At 40.9% G+C, this 14,726-nt stretch overlaps 1 protein-coding gene across 1 annotated transcript; it reads right to left on the reverse strand.

Moving 5' to 3' along the window:
- Nucleotides 1-475: 475 nt before the first annotated feature.
- On the reverse strand, nt 476-11,220 carry ACTA2 (actin alpha 2, smooth muscle). Its single transcript, XM_075026013.1, has 9 exons — nt 11,110-11,220; nt 8,406-8,577; nt 6,553-6,681; nt 5,120-5,230; nt 4,544-4,628; nt 4,291-4,452; nt 3,850-4,041; nt 2,707-2,888; nt 476-1,922 (listed from the first exon to the last, which is right to left on the reverse strand). The coding sequence occupies exons 2-9, from the start codon at nt 8,532-8,534 to the stop codon at nt 1,779-1,781; spliced, it is 1,134 nt and encodes a 377-aa protein (XP_074882114.1). The 5' UTR covers nt 8,535-8,577; nt 11,110-11,220; the 3' UTR covers nt 476-1,778.
- Nucleotides 11,221-14,726: the final 3,506 nt, after the last annotated feature.

A 14,726-nucleotide genomic window follows, 5' to 3' on the forward strand; every position in this document is an offset into this window, starting at 1 on the left:
GTTGAAATAAGTAATGTTTCTTTTGTCACTTGTTGGCCTTAATTGCTTTCTGAGAATTAGAGATTTTTAGCAGTGGTTGGCTTTTTGTGACTTCCAGCTATGTACCACTGTTCACTGCTTCTATAAATTTACATGATACATAGTAGAGGTAAATACATCAGTTTGGGTGATTTTTCTTTCATCCTTTTCCCCATTCCATCCCTGTATAACTCAAGTGCTGGCTAAGTTATTATGCAGAAAACACTTAGGAAAACACAAGTCCTTTACCTGAGAGCTGACCCTCATCACATCTTGGAATAGCAGAGATTCATCAGCGTCTCTTGGAGAAAAGTGTCTCCTCCAGCAACCATCCAGTAGAAACTTTTATTTGAAATCAAGTTCTTATCCTGAAAGGGATTCCCTGGATCTATCTAGAGTTAGATAAAAAGATCTAGATAGATAGAGTTAGAAGGAAGAACCATACAAAGTTATTTGCTCTTACAAGAGTTTATTTAGTGTCTGTTCCAAGAACCTAGATGACCTATACTTTAAATAATAAGGTTAGTACAAAAAAGTTTGGAACATGTGCTAACAGTCAGAAGCTGGACAAGATCTGGAACCCAGGGGTTACACAGACATGGTAAATAACAGGTGGTGCTGCAAAGAGCTTACAGTTTGAAAGATAACAAGTAACAGGCGAGTGAGGTAAACTATCGAGTTTAGACAGGAAAATAGGTAACAAAAATAAATAGCATCCTCTATCCTGAACTCCAACGAATACAGATTGCAGCAAGTTCCTTAGAACTGACCTTTTCTAGGTCTGTCTTGGTGAATTCTTTATTCATATATATACTTTTAAGACAGTATTACTGGCTTCAGCCTATATGCCTATACTTCTAGTTGAATATCAGTTCTGATGTATTTAAGACTATAAATGGAATCAGAAAAATCACAGAAAAAGAAAGCTGTCTAAATTATTTTATCTACTTTGATTACATCCCCCCCCCAAAAAAAACAGTTCTGAAAAGAAAGTGTATTAAGCCAGCTTAATTACCCTTTAGACCTTGCCAGAAATCACAACATAAAAATAATAGGCTGCACTCATCCTGAGGGCATATGATAGGAAAGTCATATGTTCAAGTGTAATATTAGTGTTTAGTTATGCTCCCAAAGGAACAGGTCTCGTTTCTTTAAAGAAAACACAAAGAATTGTGGTAGTACACATCATACACCTCCGGGTCACACACTGTAAGAAATTAGCTTTTCCAGCATGACAGCTGTGAATTAAGAAGTGATGTGGATAGATACTATTTCTGGATAGAGCAGATGCAAAGCACAGTGCACATGCTCATCCTGATATCGAACAGACACTATGCTCCTTTGGTACTGCCCAGAACTTTGGAAGAATCAAGACTGGCTCTGTTTGTTTGCTAACTAAAATGTTTTCTGAGGCTAAACTTTGGCAACGTGCACCCTGATAGCTGAGCATTTTCTAGCATCCGTATCATTGAGCAAAAAGTACCACTTCTTCTAAGCTCAGTATAGTGTAGTTACAAATTCAGGCCACAAGATGGAGCTTCAAACCAGCTGTAACGGTACCTCCACAAATGCATGTTGGTGGTGTTTTTTTTTTTAAATAGGAGCAGCAATTTCATAGCATATTTAAAATTTATCAAAAAAAATACACAGTATCCAATTAATTAGAGTAATTACGATGAAGGATTTATGGAATGAAATTATAAGAATGTATTTTCCTGAATACATTCACAGTAATACACTAAGGAGACATATAAAGAAATTTAAAAGCATTTGCGGTGAACAATAGATGGGCCAGCTTCATCATATTCCTGTTTGCTGATCCACATCTGCTGGAAAGTAGACAGGGAGGCAAGAATAGAGCCTCCGATCCAGACAGAGTACTTGCGTTCAGGAGGAGCAATGATCTGTTTAAGAAATAAAAGCATTAAGTACAACAGTCTACTGTGAATAAAATACATTTGTTGTAAAAATATATCAAAGCAGTGATATCTGATATTAACAAAAACATTGTATCTATGTGCTAGTGTTATCCCTGGCATTACAGTAAGCCATCGCTACAAGCAGTAAAGTCAAAGTCTGAGCCTAAATCCTCAATTTCTCTGCCTGAGTTAGTCTGCCCAGTAAAAGTAGTGCATTTATGTATTCATGGATGCCTATGAGAAAAGGGGAGATAATTGCTCTGGAAACATATAATGATAGCCCAGGAGGGCTTGGAAAAACAAGTGACCTCTGGAGCACTCTTATTGGTATAGCTGATAAAATGTTTGTAAAGCAAGGAACAGAAGACTTGAAACAGCAGAAGGAAGATTGGCTTGTCAGAGGCTCTTTTCTGAACTTGTGGGCCAATGACAAAACCAGCATTTTCTCTCTCCCAATTCCATCAGCCAAAAAGGGCTGAAAAAGCTCACATGTAGCCCCAGAGGAAAATTTATGCTGCTGGGTCCACGTTATTCTTCTTTGGCCATGTTAGGGCAGTTTGCAGAATTCACCACGAACAAGAAAATGAGAGGACAGAAGGCTCTCTTCCTCCAGCAACAAAGTTACCAGGTGGTAATTATTGGCTAGAAGGTACAGACATGATTCAACATATGTACAAAGCACTTACTTTGTAAAGTGTTGCTATGTTTCACTAGGTTTTTGAGGACTTTGTAGATGCCAACTCAAATAATCTACAAGATTGCACCATACCTTGATCTTCATAGTGCTGGGAGCCAGAGCAGTTATTTCCTTCTGCATCCTATCTGCAATACCCGGGTACATTGTAGTGCCTCCAGACAGCACATTGTTGGCATAAAGATCCTTTCTGATGTCTATGTCACACTTCATGATGCTGTTGTAAGTGGTTTCATGAATGCCAGCAGATTCCATGCCTGGGGAAGGGTACAGAAGAACACCGAGGAAGCAACTCCATAAAAAGAGTTAAAATTGTTAACACAAAACTGACAACATGAACTTCAGTATCTCTTTGGAAGACAGCAGTCTTCAGAGCTGTGGAAATCTGGTAAGTCATTCTGTAGCTGCCTAAATTATTTGCTTAGGAGTTCCTTGGTGTACAACCCTCCTCTCCCCCTTACACACAGAACTCATCCTTAAAAAGAAAGCTTGGGGGGTGGAATAGTAAAGTTTCCACTAGGCTTTTGCAGGCAATCTCAAATGTCCTAAGAATTCCTTATATGGTCTTGGAATCTTTTTTTTTTTTTTTTTTTTTTAAATCAAGCCAGCTCAGAGCCAGAACAGTCAAAATATGTCCTAATACCTCTAAGTATGCAACTACTTTATCTATTTCTGAGCTGAAATTCTGCCGATTGGCAGAACCAACACTGGATTTCTGTGTGACCTCATTGCAAGTCTGCCTTCATGGCTGTTGATTAGCATGGCATTGTCTTGGCTTTGCTCTGCAAATGTGATGAGCCACGGATTCAGGACTTGGAGCAGTCTTTTTGAAAAATAGAAGTAGTGCTTCCTCTCATCTGTCCGTCGTCCCCCCTCCACCTCCCTGCAAAAACATTCAAACTACAATCCTCACACTATTTATAAAAGTGACTTTGCGGCTACACTTCTTGTAGTAGCCAACTGTATAACATATAAAAAAATGGCATGGGTCCAATGCCAGAAGCCAGGAATAAACATTCAGGGTTTATTTGGGGAAAGCATTTTGCCTTATTGTTTGACATGAGGTTCCTCCCACCATACTATCACTAAAAGATTATTTCATAATGGGTGCTAGGACATACTAGGTCTGAACGAGTTTGCAATGGGACACAATCAAAAGAAAATGGGGGCTTGATATTTATGTGCAGTTTACCAAGGCAGAACAATCATTCAACTTACCAATGAAAGATGGCTGGAAGAGGGTCTCTGGGCAGCGGAAGCGTTCATTTCCAATGGTGATCACCTGACCATCAGGAAGCTCATAGCTTTTTTCCAGAGAGGAGGAAGAGGCAGCAGTAGCCATCTCATTTTCAAAGTCCAGGGCCACATAACACAGCTTCTCCTTGATGTCACGGACAATTTCACGCTCCGCTGTAAAGAGGATTCAGTCTTTAGAATGGCATTCAGGAAGGACCCAGACATGTTGATAGGTTGTTCCCTTACATCCTCCAACACCCTCCCCATTTTTTAAACAAGTCCTCTGCTAGTCTTGCAGGGGACTTGCCTGTTGGATTCCTTCTTGTGTCTATTCAACTGCAGAACCACTGCTAATTCTTCTAAGGCCACTAGAAACATTGCACATTAAACAACTCTCCTCCTCAGTCAGCAGCGTGTCCTTACCAGTGGTCACAAAGGAGTAGCCACGTTCCGTCAGGATTTTCATGAGGTAGTCTGTCAGGTCACGGCCAGCCAGGTCCAGACGCATTATGGCATGTGGCAGGGCGTAGCCTTCATAAATTGGCACATTGTGGGTGACACCATCTCCAGAGTCAAGCACAATCCCTTTGAGAAGATAACACACAATTCATTCCCAGGTGCACATCAACACACTTAACAATTTCAAACATCTATGCCATGTTCCCCAGAGGCCTACCTGTGGTACGTCCAGAAGCATAGAGGGACAGAACAGCTTGAATAGCTACATACATGGCTGGCACATTGAAAGTCTCGAACATAATCTGAAATGCAATGAAAATAATTGCCTTAACACTAGGGGTTTTAGCTTAGTTGAAGCAATTTACTGAAAGAGGAAGACAAGATTTTCATGTTTATTGATGGTTGGTAATAACAAGGAAGGAAAATACAAAATCTAAATCAAAAAATATTTGGTCTATAAGACCTGTCCCTGTATCTGGCCTATATCCTTAATGTATGTATATAGACACATGCTCATATTAAAGATAATTTTGTAATAGGCCTGGGCATAAAACCAGATTAAGACATCATAAAGCTTGCACAGACTGAAGTACTCACATTCAAAGCGGATACACTGATTTTCTGAAGTAAATATGATAATACGCAAATATGATAGGTGGCCACTATGCACTTTCCATCTTCCATAACTGAGAGAGATAGACTACTGGACAGCATGACTAACTGAAATGATGAAGTTCACATCCTGTTGAATTCACAAAGCTGGAATTATTCCATAGCTTTAGTGTGAGCTTACCTGAGTCATTTTCTCTCGGTTGGCTTTGGGATTCAGTGGTGCTTCAGTCAGCAGAGTTGGGTGTTCTTCAGGTGCAACACGGAGCTCATTATAGAAAGAGTGATGCCAGATCTGAGGACAGTGAGAGAAGCCAAAGGGAACACCATCATCCAACAGCTCAGAATCACTTCCAGACAGGTACTGTGCTCCAGCACTCTGCTTACAGGCCTAGAGATGGGCTAGTAATGTTTCTTATGCAGTTGTTCTTACTCCCTTCATAGAGATTACCAAAGTAACTTAGAAATAAAAGCACTATCCTCAGGTTTTACTGCTAGTAATATATGACTTATTTTAAGGACACTTAAGTTAATGAAAATAAATATATTATTCTTACAGTAGAAGAGACAGAGGAGGACAGACTTGGTTCCAGCAACACTATTTCAATAATGACTGAAAGTGAACCAGTTCCAGACCAGCTCTAGAACATATGCAGACCTATGTAGTAGAGTTCAATAGATAACGGGTCTTGAAGACAGTTTCATCATTTGGTTTGCAGAGGCCAGCCCAAGAATTCATAAAAAGAAAGGAAGGCGCATGGCTTGTGAGGCTGAAAGCCAACTAGTATTCATCACCTTCACATGACACATTCCTACCAGCTATAAAAATCTGAGGCCAAGTGGACAGCAATGAGGAGGTTAATACACCAGTAAGAAGTAAAACCACCAGAGACTTTCTAAAGGCCAAGAGTTTTTTTCTAAGCTTGTTTTCAAGCTGGTGGTGATTAGGGACTTGTTGATATGTTAGGCATCTGAAAGGTTCTGCGTCCAAGTAAAACCTACAATGTTATGAGTGTCAGTAAGTTCTGTGTGACTCCACACACTTGCAGTGTATTGTGATGTCCTGACTCTTCCAAATAGCCCTATTTCCACAGCATGACATTAAATAGAAATACCATCTTAGAAATTATATCAACCATACACACTATAACTATAAACATGATTCTAGAACCTTTTCATCCAAATACTGGCTCTGAAATGGATGCATTACACTGCAATATTGCTAATCTTTCAAGCAGTAAAAAGTAAGTGTGTAAACAGTTCCCTTCACATCAGAATTACATGCTTTGCATTTTTGCAGAAACAGATACCTTCTTAAATTCCATCTCCTTACTAGCAAATTGAGGATATTCCTTTTCTTTCCTTTTTTTTCTCCCCCTCCAGTAATTAGCAAGATTTATAGATCAGGCTGGAGTAAAAGAACTCCCAATAACTATTTTTATGTACTCCTAGTGATACTTCAGCTTTAGATGCAAGTTAACCTGTTAACAAGCTTCTCATTAAACCATACTTGATAGCATGATGTTTTCATCTAAAATTTAGTGGGTATTCTGTAAACATTTGGTTCAATTAGTTCTGTTTACCAGCAATATACATGAACTTTCAAAGCTGCAATACCTTCTCCATGTCATCCCAGTTTGTAATGATGCCGTGTTCTATGGGGTATTTCAAGGTCAGGATTCCCCTCTTGCTTTGAGCTTCATCACCTACGTAGCTGTCTTTTTGACCCATACCAACCATCACACCCTATAAAATAACGCAAATGGAGTTAGTCCCTCAGGGAGAGGTGTCACAAAGTAGATAGAACATTAGCTCGGAAATAAACCCAGTTGCCAGTTATACTAGTTACAAAATACGAATACCAATGAATGGAGAATTACTCATTGCTCTTTAATTGCCAAAATTAAATGTTTAAGTCACTTAAATCTCTGGAGTTCATGTTTCCACTACAGTTTAAGTAAACAGGACAAGTACAACATTAAATGCATCAAGATAAAGTGGAAAAACAGGGTTGTTTTAATGTTTGTTATTATTTAGGGATGAACTGTCTGCTGAACTATAATAAAGTGGAGTAAAAGCAGAAAATGATGTGCCATCTAAGGGTGAAAACAGAGCAATATACACTTTACATTTCCCAAAGCTTAAATTTCAACATTTTTTAATGTTCTTTTTGAACACTATAATACTGTCATTAGAGACAATTTAAAATCTACTGGTACAGGCTTCTTTTTAGGTATTTTCATGGATCCTGTAGAAATGGTCCATGGACCAGAAGCTGGAAACTACTCTTGATATACACTAGTCTCTATGTTAAAGTCAGAAGTACTGGAAAAAAATAGTATATAGTAGGATGTTTTGAGTGCATAACACTCTTACCAGAACTTAGTCATTACAGACTCCAAACCTTGGCATTTCTAACTCCCTGTCTTAAAAATATGCAACATGGATTTGCAACTTTTGATGGGATGATCCTTCCTCCAGGGGACTAATACTATCTGTGATATGTGATCAGGAAAGAAAGGCTCTAGAAGTCTGTATTTGTTTCCACTGTGACTGTATGGCTTGGTTTTGAGCAATTAGTACCCTTCACACTATCTACAGAAGCTGGCATTTGAATATATTTTTTTAATTATGGTAATGCCCAGAGGCCTCAATTAGACCTCCAGCCCTAGCTGCTATACTGAAAGGGAGACATTTCTCCAGCCCTGAAGAACTTCAGATGCATTTGCTGGGTATATAAAGTGCCACATATTACAACCAGTTTACTTCTTTCCACTTCGTCAGGGCCTCGGATGACACAGAAGCAATTAGGTGGATCTGCTAATTATGTGGATTAGTTTGTCGTGGTCTAGCCAAGCTGCTCTAGTTCATGCTAATGAGGATCTGGCTCAGAAACTCTCTAATTTAACAGCTCAGATAATAAATGTATTTTGCAAACTATTAAAATTGAGTGGAATGCATCATATACTCAAATGTAAACCTTGAAGCTAAAGAAACTAAACCCTAGACAGGTGCCCATTTGTGATACAACTAAATGAATAAAGTCAGGAAGGTTAAAAGGAAGCTGACTGAGAACTTCTCCTTCCTTTTTTAGTTTTCCACACATCACCTATCATCAGCTTTTAGGGCAGTCAAAATTTCCAGATACTTCTGCGTTGGGCTTTTTTGTTTTGTGTTTTTTAAACTAGCTTTACTCACCAAAGTTCTCTGGGTGATCCAAAATTAAGGGGCAGGGGAAAGAGGGCATAGAAAGGAGTGACGAATTTTAGAAGGATTCTTCTCACAAGACAAGAGACCTGCTTTGACTCAGGTGAGTGCACTGCTGGACTCATTTTGCCTGGAAATACTGTGTTACCCAGGGCTGGGCTAACCCCAGACACAGGAAAAGGTGGCTCTGGGGTGGAAAGCTGGGTATGGGGCAGCAAAGCCTTCTACAAGCCCAGTATGGAACAACCAAAGCAGTTCATCACCTGGTGCCTGGGACGACCCACAATGGAAGGGAATACTGCTCTTGGAGCATCATCCCCAGCAAAGCCGGCTTTACAGAGCCCTGACCCATTGTCACAAACAAGGGCAGTGCTGTCCTCTTCCTCGCACATCTTCTACGTCAATGTCCTCAGGCCCTCCAGACAGAAAACGGCCCTATGAAACAGCAGGAAAGAATTTAAAAAAACAACAAAACAAGACCAAAAACCACACTCAGGTAGTAGACCCACCCTTGAAGACAGAGATGGCTGTATGAAAGCAACCAGGACCAGCAAAGAGATGTATGGGACCGGTTTGGCAATCACAGAGCCATACAAGGGAAGAGGCTTCCTTTTGAAAACACAAGAGGTTTCAACCACGTTTGCCGGAGGCCTGTATGTACCAGAGATTACCCCTGGGACTCCAGAGGAGAATTCCAGTCCTGCAGCATGGGCAGACAGATCAGGGAGCAGCAAACGTTTATCTAAATTTGGTCACAGAAATCCATGGCTGGGGATGGGTGGGAGATAAAAGAGAATGCTAGACTGACAGCTGCAAAAACAAAGATCCATTTGCGTTGGATTCAGCACAACTTCCCCCACTTTTCTATCACCCTGACAAAATCCTGACACGTGGAAAGCTGTCAAAGGTAAGAGCAGTTCAGTCTTCCCCATTCAGTCTTGGGCTTCCCAAAACCTAAGCACGTTAAATGCGATGCATGTACCAGGGGTGTTCTCCTGATGCAGATATTAACCCACTGGGGGGAAGGGGGGAAGCCTTTTCCAGCCCTCCCTTAGTCACTCAGAAGAAATAACCCACATTTAAAACGAAGTCAGGAACAGTATGTGTTTTAAAAACAGGCCATAGCATAATGCTCTATCATCATTTCAAAGCAGCTAATAAACTCAATTTTTAGAGTGGCAGAGTAATTTATGTTGGCTCCTTGTCTCAGTAAAAAGAAACTGTTTTCCTCCTCTGACAACAGGAAGATAATATGGGTAATAAAAATGCTTTGAAGGCTTTGTATTAAAGTGAATTACAGAAACAAGCACTGAATACCAGGACTTGAGAAGAACTATTTGCTCGTAATTTATAGCGTAGCAGGGAATCACTTGGCTAGCTCTGAGCTCCGGCTTTCACGCAGAGTTCAACAAATTGCAATGTGTTAACAGCTAAAGGAGACAGCTGTCATCCACAGACCAGCTGGCTCCACATGCAGTCTCCAAAACCTTCTGCCACAGGAATACTGGAAGCACAGGACGAAGTGGGAATGGGGTCAGCGAGAGCCATGGCTGATGAGCAAGGGAGCCCACAATCCGTTTAGCCTCTACAACGGATGGAACAAGCATGGACAGTTCTCCCAAATCCTTCATTTGAGATCCTCTATTGCTCCCCAGCCAGGCAGCCACGAGACATGGCTGCAGCCCCGCTCCGGCTGCATGGGCATAGCTCCCAGGAGAAGACAAGGATAGGGAAATCCAAACTTGATATACTCCAAATGTTTTACCATTATTATTGGAAAAGGAAAGTAGGTTGCAATTTTTGCGTTTATTAAACTCCTGGGAAAACAGGCTCTTTATCTTCAAGCATTTACTGAATGGAGTACAATTGCCATCTCACATGAATGAACAGGCTGGTTTGGACAAACCATTTCCTAATTAGGAAATAGGCTTTTCAACCGCCTGTTTTTGGAACAGAGTTCGAGGTCAGGGGGTTTGCTCAAACCCATGCAGCTAATGCAATGCCAAAAATCACTTGGGGGAGGGGAAAGAAGGGGGCAGGAAAGGCTACATTTCTGAGCTTAGTGGACTAAATGAAAACCATATTTAGTAATAAAGCACAAAAAGTTGAAAAATCAAAGCTGAATGATTTCAGACAGGGCGCTCTGCTGCCAACCAGTGAGTTACAGCTCAGGACTGCCATGGCATGCAGTAGCAACATCTTACAGCAGCAAATGTCACTCAGTACTGTGGAAGAAAGGAAATTTTCCTCCCAAGTAATTAACAGAGTATTTAGCCTCTTTCTTCTACCTGCTTTACACCTAAAGATAAACAATCACCTCACCAATCTCCACAACAAGCTACTAAGAGAACTCCAGCCCCACAAGAAATACTGTGTGTAGCCTGTTCCTTAATGAAATGTTTGGCATTTTACAGAACAGTACTTTCATATACATAGAGACAAGGATGAATACACACACATCCTCATTGTATCCTATTAGACACTGCTAATTTGCCCACTTCCAGCTCTTCTTACAGTCACATTCCCCAAAACACTCACGTCACCTTACACAGGGTTAACAGCACTGAAGCAAACCTGCTGAGAAACGCTACCACACACCCCTTCAGGAACTTTGTTCTGTTCCAAACTAACACCCCAAGGTCACATGGGTTCATTTAAGCACGAATATAGCTGTAATTCCAGCTGTGGCATTACACAGACTGTGTCTTTATACAATTGCTGGAGAGCTGGTGGAATCAGGAAAATCATCAGGTAGAACTTTTCCTTCCCTTTCAGAAGTGCTATAAAATAAAGACAACTCAGTATAGATATTACAAGCATTTTATCAGTTCAATTCTAATAAGTAAGTTTGCTTAAGCAAACTACAGTACACCAGTGCATCCTCCTGAATTTGCTTCCATTTGACATTTATTTACTTTAAGTCCTCCAGCAATCTGTAAATCATGCTATTGGTTCAGTGCCACTTACCCTGACAGTGCTTGGCTGGGGATAGCTGCTCTGAGATGGTGCACTCTGTATCTGAAAGCTCTGAGGTTATATAGCCCCTTCAGCTCTTCTCCTCCCACTAGCTTCCCAAACAAGGAGCAGAGACAGACAGAGACAGAGCTGAAGTCTCTAACAAAACCATATAGGGACCTTATTACAAAAACCTCTAATCTGGGTGGCCACAGGCCCTGGGTCTCTTCCACTGCATTCCAGTGTAGAGCTCATGAAACAGGAGGAGACTTTCAGCTGTGTAAGGTAAACACTTTAAAACTTCAGGAGAGTTGCTAAAATACAGAGAGACAGAGTATGCCCACAATAGACACCCTCTGGCAGGAGGAGCATGTGTTCAAACAAGAGAGGTCTGGGCCTCCAAAGTAACATCGAAGAGGCAGAATGAGAAATTGGAAGAGCAGTCATTTATAATAGGGAAGGCGTTTTTAAAGAAACACTTTGCTTTCATTAAATATTTTGATAAAAACAATGAAAATGTTTCTGGCAAGCTAAACAGCTGCTGAATTTTGCTACAAAGTCTCTTTAAAAGCTTGGCATTTTGCTTGTATGCTAAATAGTGCCCATAGGCTTAAGGGTAGTGAAAAAATTATCTGCTGTTGTATAGGGTTCACAGTGAATTCTTTGAAGGTTGTGAAAATGTTCTGTTAAAAGATTGTTATGATCCCCCTCCGGACTGCGATGGGTTAGAATCCATCCTGTTTCTCTGTCAGCTTATTTTCAAAATCCTAGGACTTGCGGGCCAACTTTGCCCTAGTGCTACTCCACTGATGGCCACGAGTCTGGACTGTCATAAACTCACATCTCAAATTGTTCATCATAAAGTTGTTGAATTTTATAACTCCAGCTAGCTTTTCTGTTGAACATATTTTTAGCAAACAAAGCAAGGGTTCTCACTGTACAAGTTATTTTCAGCACAGGACTGGATTTTTACAGCTGTAGCCAGCTGTTCTCTGGACAGGCTGATTCTAGCGAAGCAGCCCTTTCATAGTCAACAATATTTTGTCATTAAGTTTGTACTAAAGACCAGAAACCAGCACCTCTAAACTCCAATACTAAACCATGACAAATTCAAAACTGCTTTATGCACACAAGCCAAGAAAGATGTAAGAATCCAACTGAGATCCTTGCTTTGTGGGTCTTGTTACAATGGGGAGGGGCTTCATGTGTTTGCTTACAGAGTGTTTGCTGCCTAATTGAGTAGTCATAATGCAAGAAAATCTCCCATAAAACCGCAGCAGGAGTTTTTCTGATGTGGAGATTTAAGGATTAGGCCACTAGTAGAGTTAGCAGATAGGCAGAATTATGGATTGAAGACCAAAAGGAATTTAACTTTTAAGGAAAGGAACTTTTAAGGAATGTAACTGCCTTTGAGGGTCAGAAACAGAAGCTAACAAGTGTTGGAACATGAGCCCCACAAAAGCTATTTATTTTTTCACTTCCAGCATCGGGGCAAAAGATACTTATTTTTTAAAAAAAGGGGGGAGGGGGGAACCCCACCAAGGTAAGTAACATAAAACAGAGGATATAAACAGATCCTTTTTTGCATATCTCCAACTGACACTCAAAGGACAGCCAAAACCAAATTCTTTGTTTTCAAACAACACTCAGAAAACACAGCTGAGAAAAATTACGTACCTCGTATAGAACGTATAGTATTAGATCAGGGAACTCAGGTCAAGGGGAAGGAGAATTTCACACAGCAGAACCCTTCACTGCAGTATCATGTCTGATTTTGATACAAACATCAATTACCTCCTAGATTGGAGGAAACATAATCCAAGGTTTTCAGAAGCATCATCTACTACTACTCCTTGGAAATACCAAGACTGGGACAAAGATCCAAAAGAATCCAAAATCTTCACCTTAATGAGAAGAGGTTCGTACTCCCAAAAAATCTTACTGGTGATGATGCTGTAGTGGATACAGCACGGCAGACCCAAGTCAACAACCCTTCAGTAGAACTGGTATATCATTCACACTGCACCTAAGCATAGCTAGAAATACAGGCAACAGTTTTCTACAAGAAGCCTCTGTGGATATTATAGGAGGCAGTGGCCACGCAGATACCACAGACACCTTTGTATCTCTGTTAAGCTTCATCACAATTCCTGTAAACTTAGCTTGGTACGTACCACAATTACCAGTGGTGGCAATGATAGCAGCAAGCAACCCCTTGGCTGCTATGACTAATGGTTGTTTGTGTGGGGATCACACGTCACCTTGCCTGTCATGGGCTCCAGATGTGGGAATCTTAGCTTTCAGGGTGCTCATCAAAAAGACACAGCTGACACAGAGTCTTATTCAGAGCAGGCAGTTGTTGATACAGCGATAAAGAGGAAACACACTGAGAAGAGTTGTTCGGAGGTATCTACCATATGAATGATATGTGTTAGAGGCAGGGTTATGCAGACTAGAAGAGAGAAGTAAGCCCAGAGGCTGACTGAGCAGTAGTGATGGATACACAGGAACAGCACAGGAAAAATGTAAAGTTGTTACACAGCCGAGCCTCCAGCGCACAATGGAGAGCCAGCGCTTAACAGGCAGCTCATCTCTGGGGAGTTACATTATGGAAGGTCCTGGGGCAGGAAGGAAGGCAGGCAAACAGGTGAACTATGCAAGGAAATTAGGTCACTCTGGCTCAAGGGACATTATAGAATAAAGGTATTTCTTTTCTTTTTAGTGATTCCATGCTCGAATTGTGATCACACAGATATTACTATAGATAAAAACACACAGTGAAAAAAAAAAAAAAATAAAATTAGTAGTTTACACCTTTCTTCTCAGCAACATAGGTCACTTCCAGAGGGGTAGGGGGGAGGTGGAGAACGTACTTGGCATGAGACAGGAATAAGAACCTAAAGAGAACTGAACAGAACAAGTCTTCTGAGGACCAAGTCTAAATGCTGGGGATTAAACCTCTGAACCCTCCTCTGTAGCTACAGACACGTACCAGCTTCGCCCAAATATATAAATAATTTTTTTGCAAGAAAAAGAACATAACACCATTCCTGAAAGTAGTTTATCTTCCACCTTGGAGGCCAGTTCCATCACCACTTTCTGCTGCCTATCTTTCAGTACTTATCCCACTCATTTGTATAAAAATGGCCACAGCGCAATCTGCCCAGTGTGTCTATACCCCGAAGTTCCTGTTCTTTCATTGTATCCATAGCCAAACCCCATGGTTTTTATTTGTCTTCCCCTGAGAACTTCTCTGTCCATGCTAAACCCTTTTTCAGTCTCCATCACAGGAGCGTGTCTGGAGTACAATCAGAAGAAGGACAATAAGTGGAAAAAATAATTTTGGCTCTTTCTTTCATACCCTTTTTCCTGATCTCTTTATAGTGATACTAGCAAAGCTCCCATCCACATCATGAACTTCCTTATTGACTTAAAGCATCTTCCAAGATGTAGCTAAGAGTTTCCCCTGACATGTTCCTTAAATTCTTTGCTTTTCAGTAACTTCTGCAGATTGTCATATGGACACAAAATGTGCTTGGGACTCCACAGCAGCGGGAGCTGCATAGACACCACGCCTAGGAAATGGGCTTCAGCTGACCTGAAGAATGCCAGCTCAGAGGCCACGCACC

Source organism: Buteo buteo, chromosome 4 (genome assembly GCF_964188355.1).
Source record: "Buteo buteo chromosome 4, bButBut1.hap1.1, whole genome shotgun sequence".
Lineage (NCBI taxonomy): Eukaryota > Metazoa > Chordata > Aves > Accipitriformes > Accipitridae > Buteo > Buteo buteo.

Bases quoted from the DNA above. Each gene is read 5' to 3' on its own strand.
- ACTA2 (XM_075026013.1), bottom strand. From the start codon at position 8,534: ATGTGCGAGGAAGAGGACAGCACTGCCCTTGTTTGTGACAATGGGTCA. The intron at 2,889-3,849 runs GTAAGTTGAATG...ACCCTTCCCCAG, and splicing joins CTTCCAGCCATCTTTCATTG to GCATGGAATCTGCTGGCATT. The intron at 1,923-2,706 runs GTATGGTGCAAT...TTTCTTAAACAG, and splicing joins CCAGCACTATGAAGATCAAG to ATCATTGCTCCTCCTGAACG.